This window comes from Idiotropiscis lumnitzeri, chromosome 3, assembly GCF_059441095.1.
Source record: "Idiotropiscis lumnitzeri isolate Australia: NSW breed Sydney's pygmy pipehorse chromosome 3, RoL_Ilum_1.0, whole genome shotgun sequence".
Classification (NCBI taxonomy): Eukaryota; Metazoa; Chordata; class Actinopteri; order Syngnathiformes; family Syngnathidae; genus Idiotropiscis; species Idiotropiscis lumnitzeri.
In genome coordinates, this window is record NC_142393.1 from 764,112 (window position 1) to 784,052 (window position 19,941).

General features: G+C 45.3%; 1 protein-coding gene across 1 annotated transcript; it reads left to right on the top strand.

The window, feature by feature from the left end:
- The first annotated feature begins 128 nt into the window (after positions 1 to 128).
- cbx5 (chromobox homolog 5 (HP1 alpha homolog, Drosophila)) lies at positions 129 to 4,616 on the top strand. Its single transcript, XM_088291735.1, has 5 exons — positions 129 to 379; positions 954 to 1,126; positions 2,103 to 2,331; positions 2,482 to 2,582; positions 3,668 to 4,616. The coding sequence occupies exons 2-5, from the start codon at positions 996 to 998 to the stop codon at positions 3,807 to 3,809; spliced, it is 603 nt and encodes a 200-aa protein (XP_088147861.1). The 5' UTR covers positions 129 to 379; positions 954 to 995; the 3' UTR covers positions 3,810 to 4,616.
- The last annotated feature ends 15,325 nt before the right edge of the window (positions 4,617 to 19,941 follow it).

Consider the following 19,941-nt stretch of genomic DNA (forward strand, 5'->3'; position numbering starts at 1 on the left):
ACATTTGGAATGGGGTGGGGATGTACGCATCGCTGTTCAGAATCTACCATAAGCACTGTAATATCCAATGTGCTTATTTTTTTAAATGATGCATTAATCATAAATCTTCGACTGACATCGATAATAAATATGCAGCAAAACTCATGCACTGGGTTTGAAGGGACGAAGTCTAAGCTGCCGGCGAATATGGGTCAGAAGCTGTCCGAGGGGCGGAGACGTTCATTGTGAGCTTTAAGGCGCGCTTTTCACGCACTGTGGCAGGCAAGCAAGCGCACAGTACCTTTTTGTGCTCTTGGCTACATGCTAAGTTAGCGTCCACAAAGCAAGCGTTTCCCTCATCTTGCAATCGCTTCAAACGGATGCTTGTCGCGTTCACGAGGTAAGCAAACGCCGAAGCGGCGTGGCAGCAAGCAACGCAGCGTTGATGTGGCGCTTCATTTGTTAGCTAAGCGCTAGCAAGCAGGCTGCCTCCGTTAGCACGATTGCCTTGCTGAGCCCATTGATTAGGTAGCTAGCTAGCTAGCTAGCTAGTGGGATTAGCATGGTAGCATTTTTATTTTACGTCTTGGTGACCCCAATGCAGGCGATTGCTACTTTTGCTTCAAGTAATGGACAAAGTGATGTCGTTTTGCCCAATGCTCAGGTTGTTGTTTTATCCCGATAAAACAAATGCACGTAATTGTTAGTTGTCGCAGTGCTACACCAGAGCACAGTTAGCCTATTTTTTTCCCAACTTGGTGCTATTTGTAGGGCATGTTTTTTTTCACCTGGTTCATTTTGATACTACTAGTTTTTTTCCATACCATTGTATATTATTGTTTGCTGGTGTTACCAATCGACATCCTCGCTGTGGCATCAAGAAATGCATGTTCTTTGTGGAAACGCGAACAGCACCGGGGCCCTTTTTGTTTAGACGTCACTCGTGGTCTTTAAAATGTAATTTTCGTTTTCAGGAAGTGAACGTCGTCCAAGGCTCTCAACTAACCACCTTCGCAATGGGCAAAAAGTCTCGGGAAGACGACTCGTCATCATCGGACGAAGAAGAGTATGTTGTGGAGAAGGTGCTGGACCGGAGGGTGACGAAAGGAAGGGTCGAGTTCTTTCTCAAGTGGAAGGGATATTCAGAGTAAGTTATTGTTTCCTCTTCAACCAACACACACATGGACAACAACAGGACTGAGCTGGAGAGGCAGTGTAAGAGGAAAGACCCTCTTTAGGGCTGTTACCAATGATGACTTCATTAATTGCTTAATCTGTCGATTAATTAATGAATCTGATTTTTCTGATCTTAAAAAATGACGCTCCTACTAAATGGACAGTGTAGAATATGCACACAAATGATGATGATTCAGTTACTAGTTAGATCTCTCACACACACAGAAATTAGTTTGCATTTATGGGGACTACGGAAAAAGATTTACTGCTGATGCAAAAATTCCACGGACTTGAAGAATTTTCAATTAAACAAGTTCGCTAAGCGAATAATCGATTCTCCTAAATAAGTATCGATTAACTTGATAATCCATTTGCTGTTAATTTAATCACTGCACCTCTCATCTAGTTTATGATGTGCTTATTGTTAACATAGCCAAGACCTAAGTCAAGTGTAAATTGAGGAAGAAACAACTCAAGAGGTCTTTTTGGGGGCATAGATGCTTGAATTACTACTGTGTATTCGGGTGGTCACACTATTTGTGCAACTAGGATCCATAAAATACCTTTACATATGTCGCATCATACCTGCGCATTTAGGTTAATAAAACAAACACAATTTCCCAATATCTCCTCCCTCGCATAGCTTTGGGTCAACAAGATGCCTTGAGACATTTTTGCTTGAATTAAGTGTTTGAATGTTTTTCCCCCGAACATTAAGACCATATCACACTGAGCAGCAAAGGCTTGTGAACGTAGTGAATATTGATTTGTCGTCATGGTTTATTCAAGGTCGTAAACAGACGCAAGCACATTCGCTTTGCAAGCCTTCGTCGCTCTGTGTGACGTGCTTTTCTGGGGTCCCTCTGTAATACATGTTGTTGTTTTTGATTGATGTGTTTATTGGCCCTGACTCACCTTGTCTTATTTTTTTCCCTCCTATCCCTCAGCAAGCACAACACTTGGGAACCAGAGAAGAACCTGGACTGCCCAGAGCTCATTTCTGAGTTTATGAAGACTTACAAAAAAAGTGGGAGCTCGACTCCAAGTAGTGCAGCCAGCAAGCCCAGCACAGCCCCCTCGGGACGTGTGAAAGATTCCGGCAGCTCAAAGAAGAGGAGTTCAGACGACGATGATGATGACGATGAGGGTGCGAGCAAACCTAAAAAGAAAAAGGAGGTAATAACTGCATCATTACAATTGTCACATTCGGCACTGGTTCTGATTGTTCATTCTTAATATGATGGGAAAATGTTTCTCCCTATTTAACTAGCTAAAAAGAAAATTTTCATTTTCCATGTTCAGGATTTGGATTGCTTTGTCTTCCAGGATGAAATTCTAGTGGCCCGTGGCTTCGAGAAGGGCCTTGAACCCGAAAAAATCATTGGAGCAACAGACTCGTGTGGTGATTTGATGTTCCTAATGAAGTGGTACGTTTGACGTTTGCACGCTCATCTCAGCAAAGCTTTTTGAAATCCATCTTATTCATGCGCTTGCTCTATTTCAACCCACGGTATGTCTTTATAGATCTCCAAACTAGTTAGCCTTTTCCTTTTGTTTCTGTGCAAAAGCATTTTCACACCATTGGTAAACTCGAGCGGTGGCGAGTGACTCAAATATTGCTACCTTAAACGACTCCGGGTAGCGACATTTGTTACAAACTTCTTTTGGGAATTTTTCTTTCTTTTTTGAGTTCCCCCTGTACACACTGCCCAGTTTTTTATTTAATTTTTTCAGTAAAACCTGACCTTCGTGAGGATAAGTGAATCACATAATGGAACGGCTGGATTATTATTATTTTTTTTTACAATGGTGACTACGCATGTACAAGTAACACTTAAGTTTGCAAAGGTTGCTGTTACAGTGTATATTATTGTCACTTAAAAGAAAACATTTTGATCAAATTTTTTTTCACCTGCTCTCGCTCCTCACGACTGCTTGGTTGACCTCCATGGCCTGCTGTGGACGGGAGAAAAAAAAATACTGTAACTTCTCTGAAAGATACGACATCATACATTAGTTGTTTTTATTATAAATCACAAACACGACCACTCAGAAATCGCATTGCGCGTCAAAAACAGAACATGACGTTCACCACCAACAACGCATTTAAGCCCATTCATGACCGTACAACAAAAGATGCAACTGTGACTGAAACGCTCGCCTGCTCTTCATTTTTTTTTCTTTACATTTCTCACAATAATCACGTCACCGTACCCTCCAAATCATTGCTGCTCAGCACTCAAACGTCTGCAGCAAGCTAGGCTAGGCTAAGCTAAGTTAGCTGGAGAGGTCGTGACCTGGACCGAGTGGTCGTGACAATTCAGTGGAAGAAGGCACACTAACCAAAAGTTCCCTGTGCCAGACGGCCAGATGAGAGCTGAGCTTCACTCTGGACTGGTCGGCAGCCAATCGCATTGCACATGAAGACCAACAACCACTCGCACGCCTGTTTTTTTTTTTTTTGCTTCTCGCATGTCTGAGGCGTTGAGACAAATGTTTTTGTCTGCAACAGGAAAGATTCAGATGAGGCCGATCTTGTGCTGGCCAAGGACGCCAATCTCAAGTGCCCGCAGATCGTCATCGCCTTCTACGAGGAGCGCCTCACCTGGCACGAAGATGGTGACAAAAAGGAGAAGGACGCAGTCAGTGCGTGAGTGGCTCACCTCCACGGGAAAGGAAAACCTCTCTGCGACACGGACAACCTTGAGTCAGACAGACATTTTTACCCCCCTAACTGCATCCCATACTCGACGTACATTGTCCAACAAAGACGCTAATACAGTGGACACAGACCGGCAGCCCTCTTTAGACCAATCTTTTTGTCACCGCACCGGGTAGCTCTCGCACACACGCAGGCACACCCCCCCCCACACACACACACACACACACGCGCACACACACACACCATTCTATTCAAATGAGAAGCTGCGGCCTCTCTCACCTCCGATTGTGGTGTGCCATCTTTGGCCAAAAATGTCCAACTGCTTCGTTTCTTGACTCCTGCCATTGCTGATGGCAAGCCTGCAGTTTTCATTTTTGAAATATTCGTAATGAGATCATGTCAACGTTAATGAGTGGATAATTAGTCGTTTCTACGAGAAGCTTTTGAATGTTATCTGATCTGGTGTATCCTGGCTTCAAGGGACGCATTTGATTGGCAAACATTCTTCAGTGCTTCCTATCATTTTATCTTTACAGATTAAAAAAAAAAAACTGTTTTCCAAGATGGGTGACAATTTTAAGTGGGTGTCATGTGTTCTAAAATAGTTTTTAGGGCCAAATATGTTTTTACTGAGCTTTATTTTACTTAGCAACAAAGCCTTCAATAGTTATGGTGTGAGTCTTTTTACATAATTTTTTTTTAAACATTGCCGACTTTTTAAACAAAAAGTGAGTTGTTTCTTTTGTGATGTTACAACAAAGTATGGAAACATACTTGAATAAATTGTTTCGATGTTGAATTTGCTGTTGGCTTATTATTTTATTGTTTTTAAATTCATATCAAACATTCTTGAAGTACATTCTGCTGGAGGCTTTTGACTTTCCGATTGCACAGTGCAAGCAAGTAAGAAATCTTTGTCCACTGGGTTGGAAATTTGTCTTTAGCTCACCATGCACAGTAACAATAATTCTTTAAAAAAAAAACATTAAAATGAGAAGAAATAAAATAAAATGCTTATAGAAAGAAAACACTGACCATTTAATTTAGAGCAGTTCAAGTCATGGTTGTCGTCCGTGTCCCCTTTGCAGAGTTAATACTCATGGCACTGGGGGACGAAGGATTTAAATATATTCGTAGCATTTAAAAGCTCAAACTGGTTGAACAGTTTGACACAAGTTTTCCAAAAAACATGTCAAATTGAGAGTTAATACATTTAATGGAACATGTTTTTGGGGGAAAAAAGAGAAAGTTTAGCACAGTAATTAAAATGTTTTTTATGGGAGGAAACGTCTTGTACCAGCCTGTATCACCAGCAGGTGTCACTGTTGAACAAAATAAAGCATTCGTTTACCCTCCATTGCTTTCTGGCTTAAAGGAGTACAAACTCTAAATGGCCCATTTTCTCAAAAATGATTAATATTTTGATCAAGAAATTGAAATTAGTCATTTTCTGTTTTATCGATTAATTTAGGAGAAATTAGGAAATAAGTGTCGACTTGGAAAAACGCCTACTTTTAATGAGCAATATGCACGCGCCCCCTTGCGTTTTCCTCAAGGTACTGCAGTGTCATTAGAGGGACCGATTCGCAAGTCTCCATTGGAAATCATTGTACTTTCTTTCTTTTTAATAACGTCCAGAAACGGTGACCAATCGGCACCAAAATTCATATGGACATCTCGACCTATGACAACTTCAACATATCAAAAGGATTAACCTTTCCGTGTCTGATTTATGGACGAAAGAAAAAACGAGGACGTGAGCAGCGTTACATCGCTTATGCTGTTTCTACTTCCGCGTCCGATGTCCGTGCATACGTCACGCGTCATTTGCGCACTCACACGCGTTTTTTGAAAATGTTTCACTTAGACTCCCGATGCCGGATATGGGGAGACAGCCAGGGCACAAAATAATACAATGCAGGAATCTTCCGCCCGCCGGCGTCTCCACTTTCTTTTTTTCAATTTGTCCCTGAAAACCCTCCAGCTTTGCTGGCACTCCAACAATTCCAAGCCTACGGCTGCAGAAATGTCACTCCAGGAGTTGGCTGCCATTTGGTCATCTTTAAAAAGGCTGGAGCTTGCAACATAGAGATGCAGATATTTGCGCACCACCTCGCACAGTCGCTCATCTATTTGGTCCAAACTTTTTGGGGGGTTCGAAACGGAATTTGCCGGGAAACATGATGTCGTCATTGAACCATGTGACACAACTGACCAATCAGGATAGAGAATCGCGCGTTGAGATATTTTCAAACGTGTGCGCTGCTATTTTGCAGACTTGTTGCGCAGCACAACGCGTTGAGTCACGTGTCAACCGTCCTGACACGGAGTATAAAGGGTACTTAAGCACGCTGCTTCTTTGCTGATCACGGTGACAACGCACATCATAAAATCACCAGTCGGGATATTTGCAGAGATTGAAGTGGGAATGCATTGACATGCACATTTATTTGGATGAAGATTGGCTTTTTCAACGTTAGGCGATATAACTACAACGCGCCGTTTTATTCTTTGGAACGTGCCAGCTCCGGGTTACCCATACGCCACTCACTCGAGCGTTCCAATGCGGCCACACTCTGCTGTGGAGTCGGCCTCCTCACTGGAACTTTTTGTTTGTTGAACATTGACCTCCCAAAGCGCCCCGACTAAAAGCACACGTGGCTCCGCGATGCGCACCGTTCAAGAAGACCACCTCCAGGATTCATCGATGAGGAGTTTATCCGAAATGGACACCGACTCGCCCCGTGACCCTGACAGCTTCATGCATTGGATGCAAGCGGTGGTGGACGAGTGGCAACAGCCAGGCATCCCCCGAATCAAGTCGTAGGTAAGAAGCTAAGTTTGTTGTGCTAACACCTTTTGGTTTTACGGCCTGCTGCTAATCGCTGCTATTAGCCGTGCCGTTATCCTACTGTTAGCCGGGGAGGGAAAGAGGAGGATAAAGATTCATGCTTGTCTGGTGCCAGCTGTCAGCCGGCGTATGCCTCCTTTGAGTTGACGGAATTTAGCTCAGCTAAATGTTTGAAATATAACCAGTCGGGATTTGTGTGCACACTTTTGCTCTTGTTTGCATCAACCCGTGCAAGCGGAGAATCGATCGGCGCTGTCATTTGGATTTTGTGGAGGTGATCACATGAGCTCATGTTTGATGTCAATAAATCCAAACAATTGTGTTGGAGTGGACAAGAGTAGTCATGTGCATTTGCATTTTGGTGGCGATCGATCACCGTTTTAGATAACTCAACTGACAATTTGAGGGAGATTACCTTGCTTGCCTCCCTGCTGTGACGGAGCCGATGAAACCGGAAAATATACAAGCCGAGCTCCAAAAGGGGGCCCATTTGTTGTAAATCTAATCACAAAAAATAACCTAAAATCATTCCAGTCTTTTAGAACCGATGTTATTTTTCCTTGCAAACCTTTTATTTCAGTGTTAACGTCAATGAAGCCTTTAAGTTGTGCCCGCACGCTTGCTTGTCCCACTAAGAGGTTATTCTTCGACTCGTCGTTCATTCGATTCTCATCACTTTGACAGCTTTGTCAATCTCGATCCAGCGCAGTGGCTTAATAGTTGTCTGTACAATTGTCAGTTCGCTTTCTCCTAAGTACAGCCCAACCTGACTCAAATTCAAATGGGTGCTATTAGAAATTGAATGTCCATGGGGACTTGTTGATGCTTTGTGTTTATAAAAAAATAAACTGCAGCCGCCAGTCTCTCAACAGCCTGTGCGGCTTTCTCTTACTGCCCTTCACAGACTCTTTAGGCCTCACACATGCATACAAGGAACTGCTCAGCGACATCTAAAGTGATGGAATTTCCCAAGCAAAAAAAGCTCTTATGCTGGAACTGTAATGCAAAGGTCACTAGTAAATTTGCAGGCCCGAGGACTATGAAAGTGGGCAAAGGGAAGAAGCAGCAGGCTGTTTTATGGCGCTGTGAACGGTGCTGACCAACCCTGGCTGGCAGGTTAGGTTGGGAAACCACAATGGCACTCTGGGGAGGGGGGAGGAGGGAGGAGGGGGGGGGCACCGTTACACTGTTCATGCGTGGAAACAGCACATGTAGTGGCCATGCACATGCAATCATGGCTTTATGTCCTACATGTCAAAATGAGGAAAAGGTCACGTATGGCACAGAAGCCGATGCTCCGTTTGGCTTCACATGGCACATTGATGAAGGAGAACGTTTTCATAGTCATTCTAACGTAGAATCCAAAGAACCTGCATTTATATATATATATATATATATATATATATATATATGTATACGTGTGTTTATGTGTATGTATTAATGTATGTGTCTAAATATATCTCGATATAGATAGATAGTATCTATCGATAATGGATACTGGTCATTTATCTTCAGCGGTCCAATATCTTTGTTGTTTCGCCCTCCTCCTTTGAGTACCAAGCATGCATTTTAGTTGAACACACACAGACGACAAGCGTAGGGCGCATGCTGTTAAATCATGGCCTCATTTTTCTATAAAAGCCTCAAATAAAAAGTAGCACTACTTGTCATCGCCATTTGTGATGATGAGATATTGCAGGAGCGCTTCGTGATGTGGCCGCTGAGTGTAAAAGAGATTCTCTGCAATTCTTGCAATGCTCTTGAACGCCGTTAGAGGTCAGTCTTGCGTAGTCGTCCGTCAATCTCCTTCAAGCATGCGGACATCCTCATCAACAATCTCCTTGTGTTGTGCTGTGCATCATGACGAGTGACACGCGCACACATGCTTCTTGTCTTCTATTCCATTTCACAGCCGCCTCTGCACTTCAAACACACTCCCTACTTGCAGCGCAAATGAGTTCCACAGGGCTTTGCCGGCGGCAGAGGAGGTTCCCCTCGCAGCACATCACACACCCAATGAGGGCTGGGGGAGCTACTGTGCAGCTGTGGCGAGAACAGCGATTGCTGCAGAGGGCCTAATCAGTGTTAAGCAGCCTGTTCAAGAGGGTCCTGCAAAAAAAAAAGCGACACACTGCAGTTTTTTTGTGTTTTGAAAGGGGCAACCAGTGGTGGGTTCTTCACGCTCTCTAAGCCGGTCACCGTATGAAGTGTCTTGTGTAATGCTGTGATTATGCAGGCCCAGCTGTGTGCGTCCATTACCTCCCTTGTTGTGCTCGGCGATGCCTGGCGCACGGATCTGTGCGGAGGCCATCGCCACGTGATGCTCTAATTTGGGTGGCTATCACATTTAATGTGCGCTAAAGCAGCCGAGACAAAGCCGGTTCATTGCAGATGCCCCCCCCCCTCCCCCTGCTCCAACCCACCGCTGGCTCTGTTCCCCCTTCAGCACCCCCGGCGCACTGCAACACCACCCCCACTCCCTCATCTCGTCTCTCCACCAGGGGAAAAGAGTTATGGCTGCCATAAAAGGCAGGTAATGCATTGTTAACTAATTCTGCCTGCTCAGAGCTGATATATCCTCCGCTCTAAATCTCGCCACTTCCAATAAAATGCAAATTCTAATGCTTGCCCTCTATGAGCTGATATCATTTTTAACAGGCCAGAGGTAAATGCTCGAGACGGGCGGAATGGGCCTTGTGAGGCGGCTTTTTGGAACCCAGTCAGGAGACCAGCAGACCTTCGCATGCGTTTGAGCGTGCCGATGTGGCTGACGGTGCTCATGTGAGACGGAAACGGCACATATTTTACAAGCGCGCTATCTGTGTGCGCCATGTGTTTGAAATATGCATTTCAAAGTTTCGACTGTATTTGTTTTTTTTGCCGTGGTTCTTCCAGGGCATCTTCAGCCACTACATGAAATGAGTGCCACCAATTTTCCTGCAGATGTAATGCATCATATTTCCATCTTAATTGTAATGTCTAACTTCATGTAACCTTGGGCTTCTAAATATTGATCCACTTCTAGATTTTCAATTATCCTGTGCCATTTTTCTGCCAACCGGTAAGGAGCGCTGATTTGTGTTCCTTCATATCTGGAAGCTTGTCCAGTAATTAGACCATAAATTCATTTGCAGAAATAGAGAGAGAGAGAGAAAAAAAAATAGAGTGAGAGTATTAAGTAAGTCCACTCCAGCCGCCGCACAGCCACGGCAAATGGCGGCAGTGTTTTATTCAGTAGGAGATAATTGGATTGCAAATTCCAGCGCCATCATTCGTGTATGCTCGCCGGTTTTTCTTTCTGTTCAAGCCAGGCGGTTTCCGCTCATGACGGTTGCAAAATCGACTCTTCAATACATGTCGAGAAATCATCCACTAGCATAATTGTACCTAATTACTGGCAGGGCAGCAGCAAAAGGATCCGGAGGCTTACTGTCAAAATGGCTGAAATGTGCTGTGAATCCTCGAAACGAGCCCCACATATGCACGACAATCGCGCCGTCCAAACGGAACTCTTATTTACTGCTCAGCTCGAGCGGCAGTCCGATAAAACGCAAAAGGCATCTTGATGGCTTTTAAATTGCGGCCACGTGGTCTCCCGCGAGATTAGCTCATTGTCCCCTGCTGCCAAATGACACCTTGTGATTCAGGCTGTTGCCGCACCGTGTCTGACGACTGCGACTGCCTTCGCAAATGCCCATTAGACAAGCTCAACATCCTCACTCGTCGCAATTAGGAGTAAAAATGATGCAAAACAATGGCCTCCGCTTGGGGGTGGCAAATGTTAAATCAGCGGGGTCTGCGTTTAAAGCACACACGATAAAAGTCTTGTTGCCACCGCAGGACGACTAAAGGAATGCAATTATTTGGATTTCCATTGGCAAAAAATAACCTGAGCTGTTGGGCACCCTTCCACTGCCGTCTGTATTCCAATTTTGGACAACATTGCAAAGAGCTTTGCGGGTCTTCTTGCTGGGGGGGCGTAACAGAAAATGATTGACAAGCGCTGGATTATTGGCACAAGTGATCAATTTTGAACAACAATTTCATCCCGTCTCTTCTCGTCACCGAAAATTTTTCATCAAAGAGCCGCCTTTAGCTCGACATCGTCTTGTTATCGTCATGGGAGAAAAAAAACGGCGTGAACGCAATCTTTTCGTCATCGTGAAGGAAAACAACCCTGATCTGTTGGGCTCGAAGCAAAACATTGGGCTCATCCTGTTCTAGGTTGAAACCTGCGGCGGTGTCGACCTGCTTTGGATGATATCCCGACAGGTTCTGTGCGAGGCCACAGCCGCCATCAAACTCTCCTCGTACCTCGCGAGGTCGGCCAACGCAGAGCGCACCTGCTCCCTTTTTCGGCATCACGCCATCCCTCCCCGGCGTCAAGCCTGCCTCAGACGTCATGTGTCCCCGACTTTATGACGGAGACTTATTGACGGCCTTTGCCGTTAAAAGTCGTCTCGAGTTTCCCCGTGCGGCCGTATGTGTGGCGAGCGCTAATCCATTAGCATTCGGAGCCGACACGTTCGGCGGCTGGCTTTCGGCCACGCCTGAGCCCCGACAAATCTTTGACCCGCCGCCGACCGCCACTTTGTCCCGCCTCAACATCACACGGCGCCGTAAGCTCTCTAATGTTACGCTTTACATTTTCTCTTCGACTAATATGCCGAGCGGAAAAAGTCCAGCGCCTTAAAGGAGGGGAAAAGCACATCTGTTTCTTGTCAAAGTCTCCACGCGCAATCTTTGAATCGTACTGCATCATCACATGAGTGAACAGGATTTTTTGATGTTGTTTTTTCATCCCTTTCCTACTTTAGAGAGCAGTGAAAGCCGCTCACTCTCTACTGGCACCACTTGATATTCTATATTAATAAGTGATTCCAAGGCCTCACAACAGACATTTCCACTTGAAACATTTTAGTGGCTTATAAAGCGTGACAAATCCTTGATAAAGTCACGTTGCATAGCAAATCTGACCCGTAAAATACGGCCCGGCTGCTCCGACCGCGCAGCATAAAGAGAATCTTGGCAGAGGTTTTATATTTCAACATTACAAGCGCCATCCTCGTCGTTACCGGGGGGCTCAAGGATATATAAATATAGGTTAAAGACGTATTTGAGCGCTCGCAGTCGAGTCCATTACGCTGATTAGAAGTAAACACGTTTGTAATAAAACGCCGTGAAATAGAGGCGGACGATGATTCATGGCGGAATCTTGTTGTAGTCGGATGTCTCGTCGGTGTCGCACTTGTGAGGGCGCGCGGATGATGCAGAGCTTGACGCTCAGGTTCTGGAGCACAGAAGTGGACATTTATCCAAACACTTGCTGTCCAAACATTCACTCGTTCATTTCAAGCGCCGGACGGAAAGAAACGCCAGTCGCCGACATGTCGGGGAAACTTTGAAAACAAAGTCTCTTTTCTTCGATGACGCGCTCCTCTTGGCTAAATTGGAGGAGGGAGTTCAACTTAGAACCGAAATGTGCAAATCATTTTGCTTCTTCAATTCCTGCAAACTTGCAAAAAATGTTCAGGCTAGCATTTGTGGTCAAAGCGGACTCTTTGCATCCACAAATCTTTCAACAACTCTAGCCCAGGTGAATTGTCATCAAGTGTTGTAATGGGCAGCATTTCAGTGTCAGCGTTTTGATTGGACCGTGCAAGGTAACGTGACCAAACGGGAAAACAGGTGGGCGGAGTTCCAATGCGTGCGGCAGTAACTTGGCTAACGGCATGATGAAGTTGATGAGCTAAAGTTAGCATTAGCTTCCACAAGTGTAATGCTGGAGGAGAAAAAAATCTTTTTTGATTCTATCAGCGTAGATCAACTGCTAAAGACGCACAACATTGCATATTGGCTTGGTTTAGATGATGGAAAATAAAAGTTAGTAAGCTAACGCATTGGTCACAGATATGAAACTCGAAGCATAGCGTTTAAAACGTTTGTCCACTTCCATGGAAAGTTTTCGATTTGGCCGCGCAACGGTGCTGAACATGGCACAAGGTTGTCTTTGGCGGCTTTTCATGCTGTCTTGTGAGAAACAAAGACTTTGTCTGAGCTTTGCCGCGCTCTCCGCCCCCGACGTGAACAGCAAGCAAACATTTTGTCGCTTGTTCATGAGCGCGATCAATTTGGAGGAATGGAGAGACATGTCTTTGTTTGGTCACTTGCAATTTCTTTACGGTGCATTTTACATTTCACATTTTTTGCGTGGCTCGCGTAAGGAGTCGTTTCAGGTTGAGGAAGAAAGCGCAAGGTCATGTATTTCCACTTTTGACCTTTTGCGCTGCAACATGTGCACACCTGGTTCCGTTTAGAACGCGCAGAGGAGTCGAAGATGACGCGATTTGGTTTTATCTGCAGAGTGGCCGTGTACGCGCTTCAACCGCCACCGTCCCCCCCCAAAAAATGGCAACCTGGAATGTCTGCTTATGTGTTGTGATGTCAGGGCCGAGGTGTCGCGCAGTCTCAAAATAAACGGCTCGTTCCGGAACCGTGAGCCGGGCGGCCTTTGCTGAAATCTCAAGTGAGCTTTTCGTGTCGTTGTTGTCGTCAACTGGCCAAAATAATCCGCTGGCGCAATTTTTAAAGCACGAGTGTAGTTCTTCCAAATTGAGAGCATTAAATGAAAACGCCGACTCCGCGGAAATGTATGTCAGATGTGTTTCCTTGATGATGAGGAGCGGCAACACGGATTGCGAGCGGCTCATCTGTTTCTTATTGGGGTGGAGCAATTCTGGCAGGAAGGCATGGGCAGCAGATGAAGGCGGCCCACGTTGGGACGCCGCTAAAATGAGCGCGAAGGGGAAGAGAAACAGGAAATGACAGTGTGACCCGACGTACCCGCATACTGGGTCAACCAGTTTCCCGTCACCCGCTGCTTCTGGTGCCGCCTCCCGTGACAATCCAGGTGCTCCTGAATCAAGCGGTCAGTCTGTGTGAGCCACAAAAGGGAAAAGGACATTTGAATTTGTGCTTGTTGCAATACAGTGATGACTTACCCCCCCCAAACACTGTGTTTTGTTCAAAACATTTTGTGATAACAGATAAAGGAGCACATCCAGAGCGTTGGCACAGTTGCCTGTGTTTTTGTGTAGAATTGATATTTTTTGACATCTTGCTACTCATTTGTTCTTCTTGGTTCCTGCTCCTGACTGCCCTCTGGCAGGGTGAACGAGCATTGCAGTCGCCAGGCGCCTAAAGCTTAGAAATCGTTCCTGTTTCCATCCATAGCGCTTTACAATACCTTCAGCGCTCCCTGGTGATGGATTAATGCACTGTTGTTGTCATTTTATTGCCATTTTATTGCCCTAGTGCAATTTAGCGGGCTTTATGTGCCTCTGCTGTCCGGTCCAGCAACGCGCATGCGCAGCAGGTCAGCACATTCCTGGGACTGGCTGGCCTGAGCGTTGCGCATGCGCGCTCTCTCTCTCTCTCACACTCACACACACACACACGCACGCACACCGAGGGTCTAAATCAAAGACACAATTCATTGAAACACAAATGGGCTGCTATACAAGCAGGCAGATGAAAGCCCGAGTAGTGAATCTTTCAGCTGGCTGATGGACTTGACGCTCACTCTCTGTCATTCTCCTTTCTCACCACGTGAGGGCAACATCACTCACTTGACCTGCAGCTTCAGCCCAATCCATGCATGGAACGTTGAGCCTTTCTGAATTTGAGATGGATTCATCTTTTTTTCTTTGTCGAAATGCTTACGAAATAGTTTCCATTGTGTAATGTGCTGTATGCAAACGTGGTTGTGTTTGCCACGTTCACTCTGACGGGTCAATGCAAAGGTGTGCGTGTGCTGTCAAGTGATTCATTTTTTTAACTAATTAATCACAAAATATTCCATGATTAATCATGATTCATCGCATTTTTCAACTACTATTTTTTGTGAAACTTATAACAGATATTTACTTGAATAATATCTTGGAATTGATGCAAAATCACCAAATATGAAGCACATTTAATTCAAAGACTGTTCTAATAGCTTTCTTGGATTCTTGAATACAATCTCAATGGAGACATCTTTACAGACATTTATTTTCGAAACATTTCTCAAAACTGCCCACAGTGGTAACTTGAACACGATGTTTTGTTCTGAGATGTCCTAAAGCTAATATGGCACAATATTTACAAAGTATGCAAATAATTTTTTTGGAGTAAATCAAACTGAGTTAACTAAATTAAAATATTTAACTTTGTTAAAATTTTTTGGATTAATCACCTGAGTTAATGCTTTAATTTTGACAGCCCTAATATATGCACACACACACACACACACACACACATATATATGTGTGTATATATATATATATATATATGTGTGTATGTATGTATGTATGTATGTATGTATGTATATATATATATATATATATGTGTATATATGTGTATATATATATATATATATGTATATGTATGTAATGTAAATATATTATATTTCTATATTATATTCTATTATATATGTGGATATTTTAGAGATGTATTATGTATGTGTGTGTGTGTGTGTATGTATGTATGTATGTATGTGTGTATCAATATGTATATGTAAACAACTTTTTTTCCTCTCGTCTGCTTCATTGCACAATATTGTGTGGCTTTTACGTCTTCCCTGCGGCAACCAGTAAATGTCCCCACTGTGGGATGTATCAAGTCTGATCGCAATTAAAATAAACTTCTAAGAAAAATGTGATTTTTATTTTTTTTTATTTCCGAAACTAATTTTCTACACATAGCAGAACACGTTCGATGTTTTGGCGTGGCATGTGCAAACGCCCCCCTGCAGTTCAACCACACCAGCATTTTGCTCCTTTGAGGTGGCTGTTGTAACATGCGAAAATGTTTTGTCACATCTCTTGCCAAAGTGTTATCTCGACTTTGCGGTGGGACGTAAACGTCCTACAGCAAACTCCATTCACTAAAAACAATAACAGACAAAAAAAAAACACGCTTGGTATGCATTTTGTCTGCCTTTATGTTGACACAATGCTACAACATAGTCTATAATTTATGAGCCCTCCAATATGCATAAATTATGTCAACTTTTATGACATATATAATTACAGTAGTAATAGGTTATCATTTCCAAACGAATGTATGTTCGAGGACATACAAAGTTGTTGAAAACATCTCAGCCGTGTGAATGTCACATGTAGCCGCCATAGCAGAAAGCTGCCACCAGGGGGAGCACAAACACTGTTTAGTTCTGTTAGAACACGCTCAAAACTACTGTAACGTCAACCGTTTGTGCTCGAATAAAACAAAAGACAACAACACAACTCACACGATCGCAAGCGCATATTTGAAATGATTTCAAAGCAATCGTGCCTTGACGAGTCTCTTGTTACCTTTCATGTGCTGGAGCTGATGTGGATGTCGCCACCACCTGTGCTGTGTACATTTCCGTCCCATTTGCACGCTTTTTTTTTTTTTTTTTTTAAAGCAAGGACCTGTAACCTCAGAGTGTCTTCTGCCCTGAGAGCTGCTGATCCATCACTCTTAATGGAAGAGGATAAGTTTCAGCCAGTGAAAGAGAGATCAGACAAAGGCGGGAGGATTTATGGCAGACAGAGAAGTGGAACTGGCTGTGGGCCTTGATCTGAGCTGGGTTGGGCTGGGTTGGGTTGGGTTGGATTGGGTTGGGCTATGGCGAGGTGAGGCAAGGTGAGGCATTGCCTTGGGCCACGCTCAGCCTCATGCGCGCTCGGCCAAAGCACACACACACACACACACACACACCCACTCCGGACCAACATGACAGCAGGCCAAGCGGACCGTCATCTGCACACCACATCACAAAATCCAAGCCATTTTCTTTCGGCTTTTGAAGTTTCGGGGACCTGTTCCATGTTAGCATAGGAGATGGCCACGGTGTAAATGATGTGGGAGTGCGTGGCTCGCCTTATTTATGAGCGGGCTGTCAGGTGTTTAGGTGTTGCAGTGAGATGTGCGGCTTAGTGAGTTGACTTTGTTGTAAATCAGCTCATACGGGCCGCGCCTGTTTGCTTGGCGTGTGTTTACGTGCGGCCGTCTTTGAGGCGGTTTTGCGCAGCCGTCGAGGCCTTGACGTGAACGCTTTGTCTGGAGGCCATCGGCGTTTACACAGATGGCTTGAAACACTCGCCCCAGTTATGACAGTGTCAGCCGAACAAAGATGCTTTTTACGACGCCTCCACCCGTCATCGCCGGCACGCATTTGGAGGACAATGAAAGCGAGACATTTCCTGTTTCTTTTGTGTTTGCTTTTATCATGTATGGCGGACGTATCGTGTCGCGGTGTCCGTCTGCGAACGGAGCCCATCGTAGGACATCGAGTGTCACTCGTAAGAGCTCTCGCGCCGTGATTGAGCGCCGCAAGTGCTGCTGTGCCGGTTGCACGAGCCGATATTTGTTGTGAGGCTGACGTGCGTCTCGTCTTCTCTTGGTGCCATCGTCTCGCCCACCGGGCCAGGCTGGGGCTTTTTGTTCCTCCTAAGTGGGCGGGGGACCAACGTGGAGACGTTGCGGGTGAAAGAGGTTAAGACCGTGAGCCAATTGTGCAGAGAGCTGACCAGGATAAAAAGGACGGGGGTGGAAAACGGAGCGCCGAGGATGATGTGCCGCTGCGGGCAGGTACGTCTGCATTCTCTCCAAACACAACATTGGCCTGTCTTTGGTATCTCCATCCCAGCAGCACCCAGTGGCAGATTTACAGCTTCTCTTTTGTGCATGTGTGTCTATGTGCGGCTCTGTGTCGGAGCAGCCGGGATAAATTGAGAGCGAGGAGAGAGAGAGAGAGCGGGCGAGCGAGCGGAGGTGAAGGGCAACAAGCAAATAGCAACCATCTTGCATTCCATCGATATGGCAAGCGTCCTTTGCCCGATCGGCGCCGTATTTCATCCTTCTTCTGGGACGTCATCCATCCATCCTTTGCTCGGTTGCATCTCCGCCTCTTTTTCTTCTTCTTGTCGTTGTTTTGGCGCTTTCTGGCTGCTTCCATTGCTCAGCTGGCTCCCAGGCCGTAAAGCCGTCTCAGGGGGAAGGGTGTAAATCAGTCTCCCCCGTCTCCCCGTCTCAGGAGATTTCCTGGAGCTCCGCAGACTCAACAAAGCCCGGCTGGTGTGCTCGAGCAAATGTTTGAACGCACCACGCAAGCTAAAATGTGCGCTTAGGCGCTCGCTTGGTGCGTTTCAAAAAATGAAAATATAATCATGTCAACTGTTGGATGTTTGTGTACGTCCACAAAGAACACCTCCGTGCCCTCTGGCCTTTTGTCCAGAGGGGGGTGGGGGGGGGGGGGTTTGTCCAGACAATCTTGTTGTCTCCCCCCCCCCCCCCCCCCCCCCCTTTGCTTTTCTCTTCTTCCCACTCTGGTTTATTGCACTTGATTGTAAGCGTGGCCATTCCTGAGATGGCTCCGATAGCAGCTGAAGCTAAATTGCCCGTCATAAAGTATCTGCAATAGCCATGCAGCTCCGTTGCAAAAGGGCCGCTAAGAAAATACGACGTCCTCTTTTTTTAATCTTTAAATGTGGAATATGAACTCTGTCTCCACATCCACAAATCAGGAGAATCTTCTTTAAACATTAAACGATTGGGTTGCATGATCGATTTCCTAAGTGGCTCCTAAATCACTTTTATGCGCACGATTTTCAGGAACATTTGGCTCTCGGAGTGTGAGGCTTTTGCAGAAAAAGTGAGGGAAAATCAAAAGTGAAATGATGGAGCGCCATCCAAATGCTTCGGCGTGATCCGACTAATTACTCAGACAAGTGAGATGCGGTGATTTACGGAGCGGTCGTATTTTTGGTGGTGCTGCGTACCTGTCGCGTGGCTGACGGACGGATGGCGGCTGGCCTCTCATCTCCCTTCCTGTTCGTCTCTATTCTTGTGGAACAACAAACGCACTTGCAGGCCTTTGACGTCGAGCGGATGCATGGGAAGCTTCGCGCGTTGCTAGCGCCGCGAGTCGAAGGTGGACGGCGCGACGCGCAAGTCAGCGGAGACGACTTTCAGGGGGGAGCGGAAGGTCCGATCCGTGACAGGATGTTGCTGCCGGCTTCATCGGAATCGTTGCAGCAAACGATCGGCAAGAAAGTTCAAAGGAGACGCTCACGTATTCAAGTGAGATTATCCTTCTCTGCTCTTTTGTTGGCCAAGCCTTCCAAAAAGAAGCGTTTCGTGGCGAACGTCAATGTGCTGGTGCCGCCCTCGTTTTTCTTTGGAACTTTCATATCATTTTGTGCGGGACACAGCGCAAGTTTCAAAATGTTTGCTCGTTACGTCGTATTGACAGCAATCGGTCTTGCTTTTCCTTTTTTGAACTGGTTTCATTTTGCACTCATGTCGAAAGCGCGTGAGGTCAGGCTTCTTCTTCGGCCTTCTTACTGTTCTTCTGTACGTCATGACGTGGGCGCCACCCAGTGTTCACGCTGAGGCAGCACACGCAATTGCACCAAGATGACAACGTTGTGTTGCTGTTTTAACGCTCGCTCTTCGTAAATGTGAATTGCTTGAAGACCAGTCGCAATGACACTCATTTTGATTGGGATTTTTTCATTTGATTGATGTATTTATTTTAATTCAGGTCATTGTGTGTTCTGTACAAACTAGATTTTTTTTCTACACAAATGGAAATGAGCTAATCGAAAAGAAGGAAAAATTGTGATTTTTGGGATATATGATTTATAATCTGCAGAGCGACTGTGTTGCGGCCGTGTTGGCCGCCGGCTCGAGCCGAGCCGTGACACCGTCGGCGAGCCGGTGCCAGCGTAGCCTTGGCCCTTGACAGATGAGCCCAATGACAGCAGGACGCAACAACCTGCAATTGAACATTCCCCTGCCATCTGTCACTGTCGCCGTGGCGCTTCACTCACAGGAAACACACACACACACACACACGCAAGCATGCGTTTTCACACACACCCTCGCATGAATTCACTCTGAAAGTATTTGAAAAATTAGGGCCCGAAACGCCCTCTCCTACTTGTTGGAGGCCTCCATACTTGTTGCCGGAGTTTTTTTTTTTGTTTTTTTTTAAATATCTGCATGTGCTTGCCTAATTGCTCTTGATCACAAGTCGAGAACATTCAAGTTGAACAGTCTACTGCTGTGAGTCTCAAAGGTTGTTTTAGGACATACTTTACAACCAAAGCTATTTACAAACTTTTATTTCCGTCTAATTTGCATTATTTTAAATGAATCATGACTTAAGTCTAGTTTTTATTTTCTTCTATTTAAGAGCAATCTTAATGTTCAAACTATGCCTTATGTTACCATGGCTTGT

Bases quoted from the DNA above. Each gene is read 5' to 3' on its own strand.
- cbx5 (XM_088291735.1), top strand. From the start codon at position 996: ATGGGCAAAAAGTCTCGGGAAGACGACTCGTCATCATCGGACGAAGAA. The intron at 2,332-2,481 runs GTAATAACTGCA...TTTGTCTTCCAG, and splicing joins AACCTAAAAAGAAAAAGGAG to GATGAAATTCTAGTGGCCCG. The intron at 2,583-3,667 runs GTACGTTTGACG...TGTCTGCAACAG, and splicing joins TTGATGTTCCTAATGAAGTG to GAAAGATTCAGATGAGGCCG.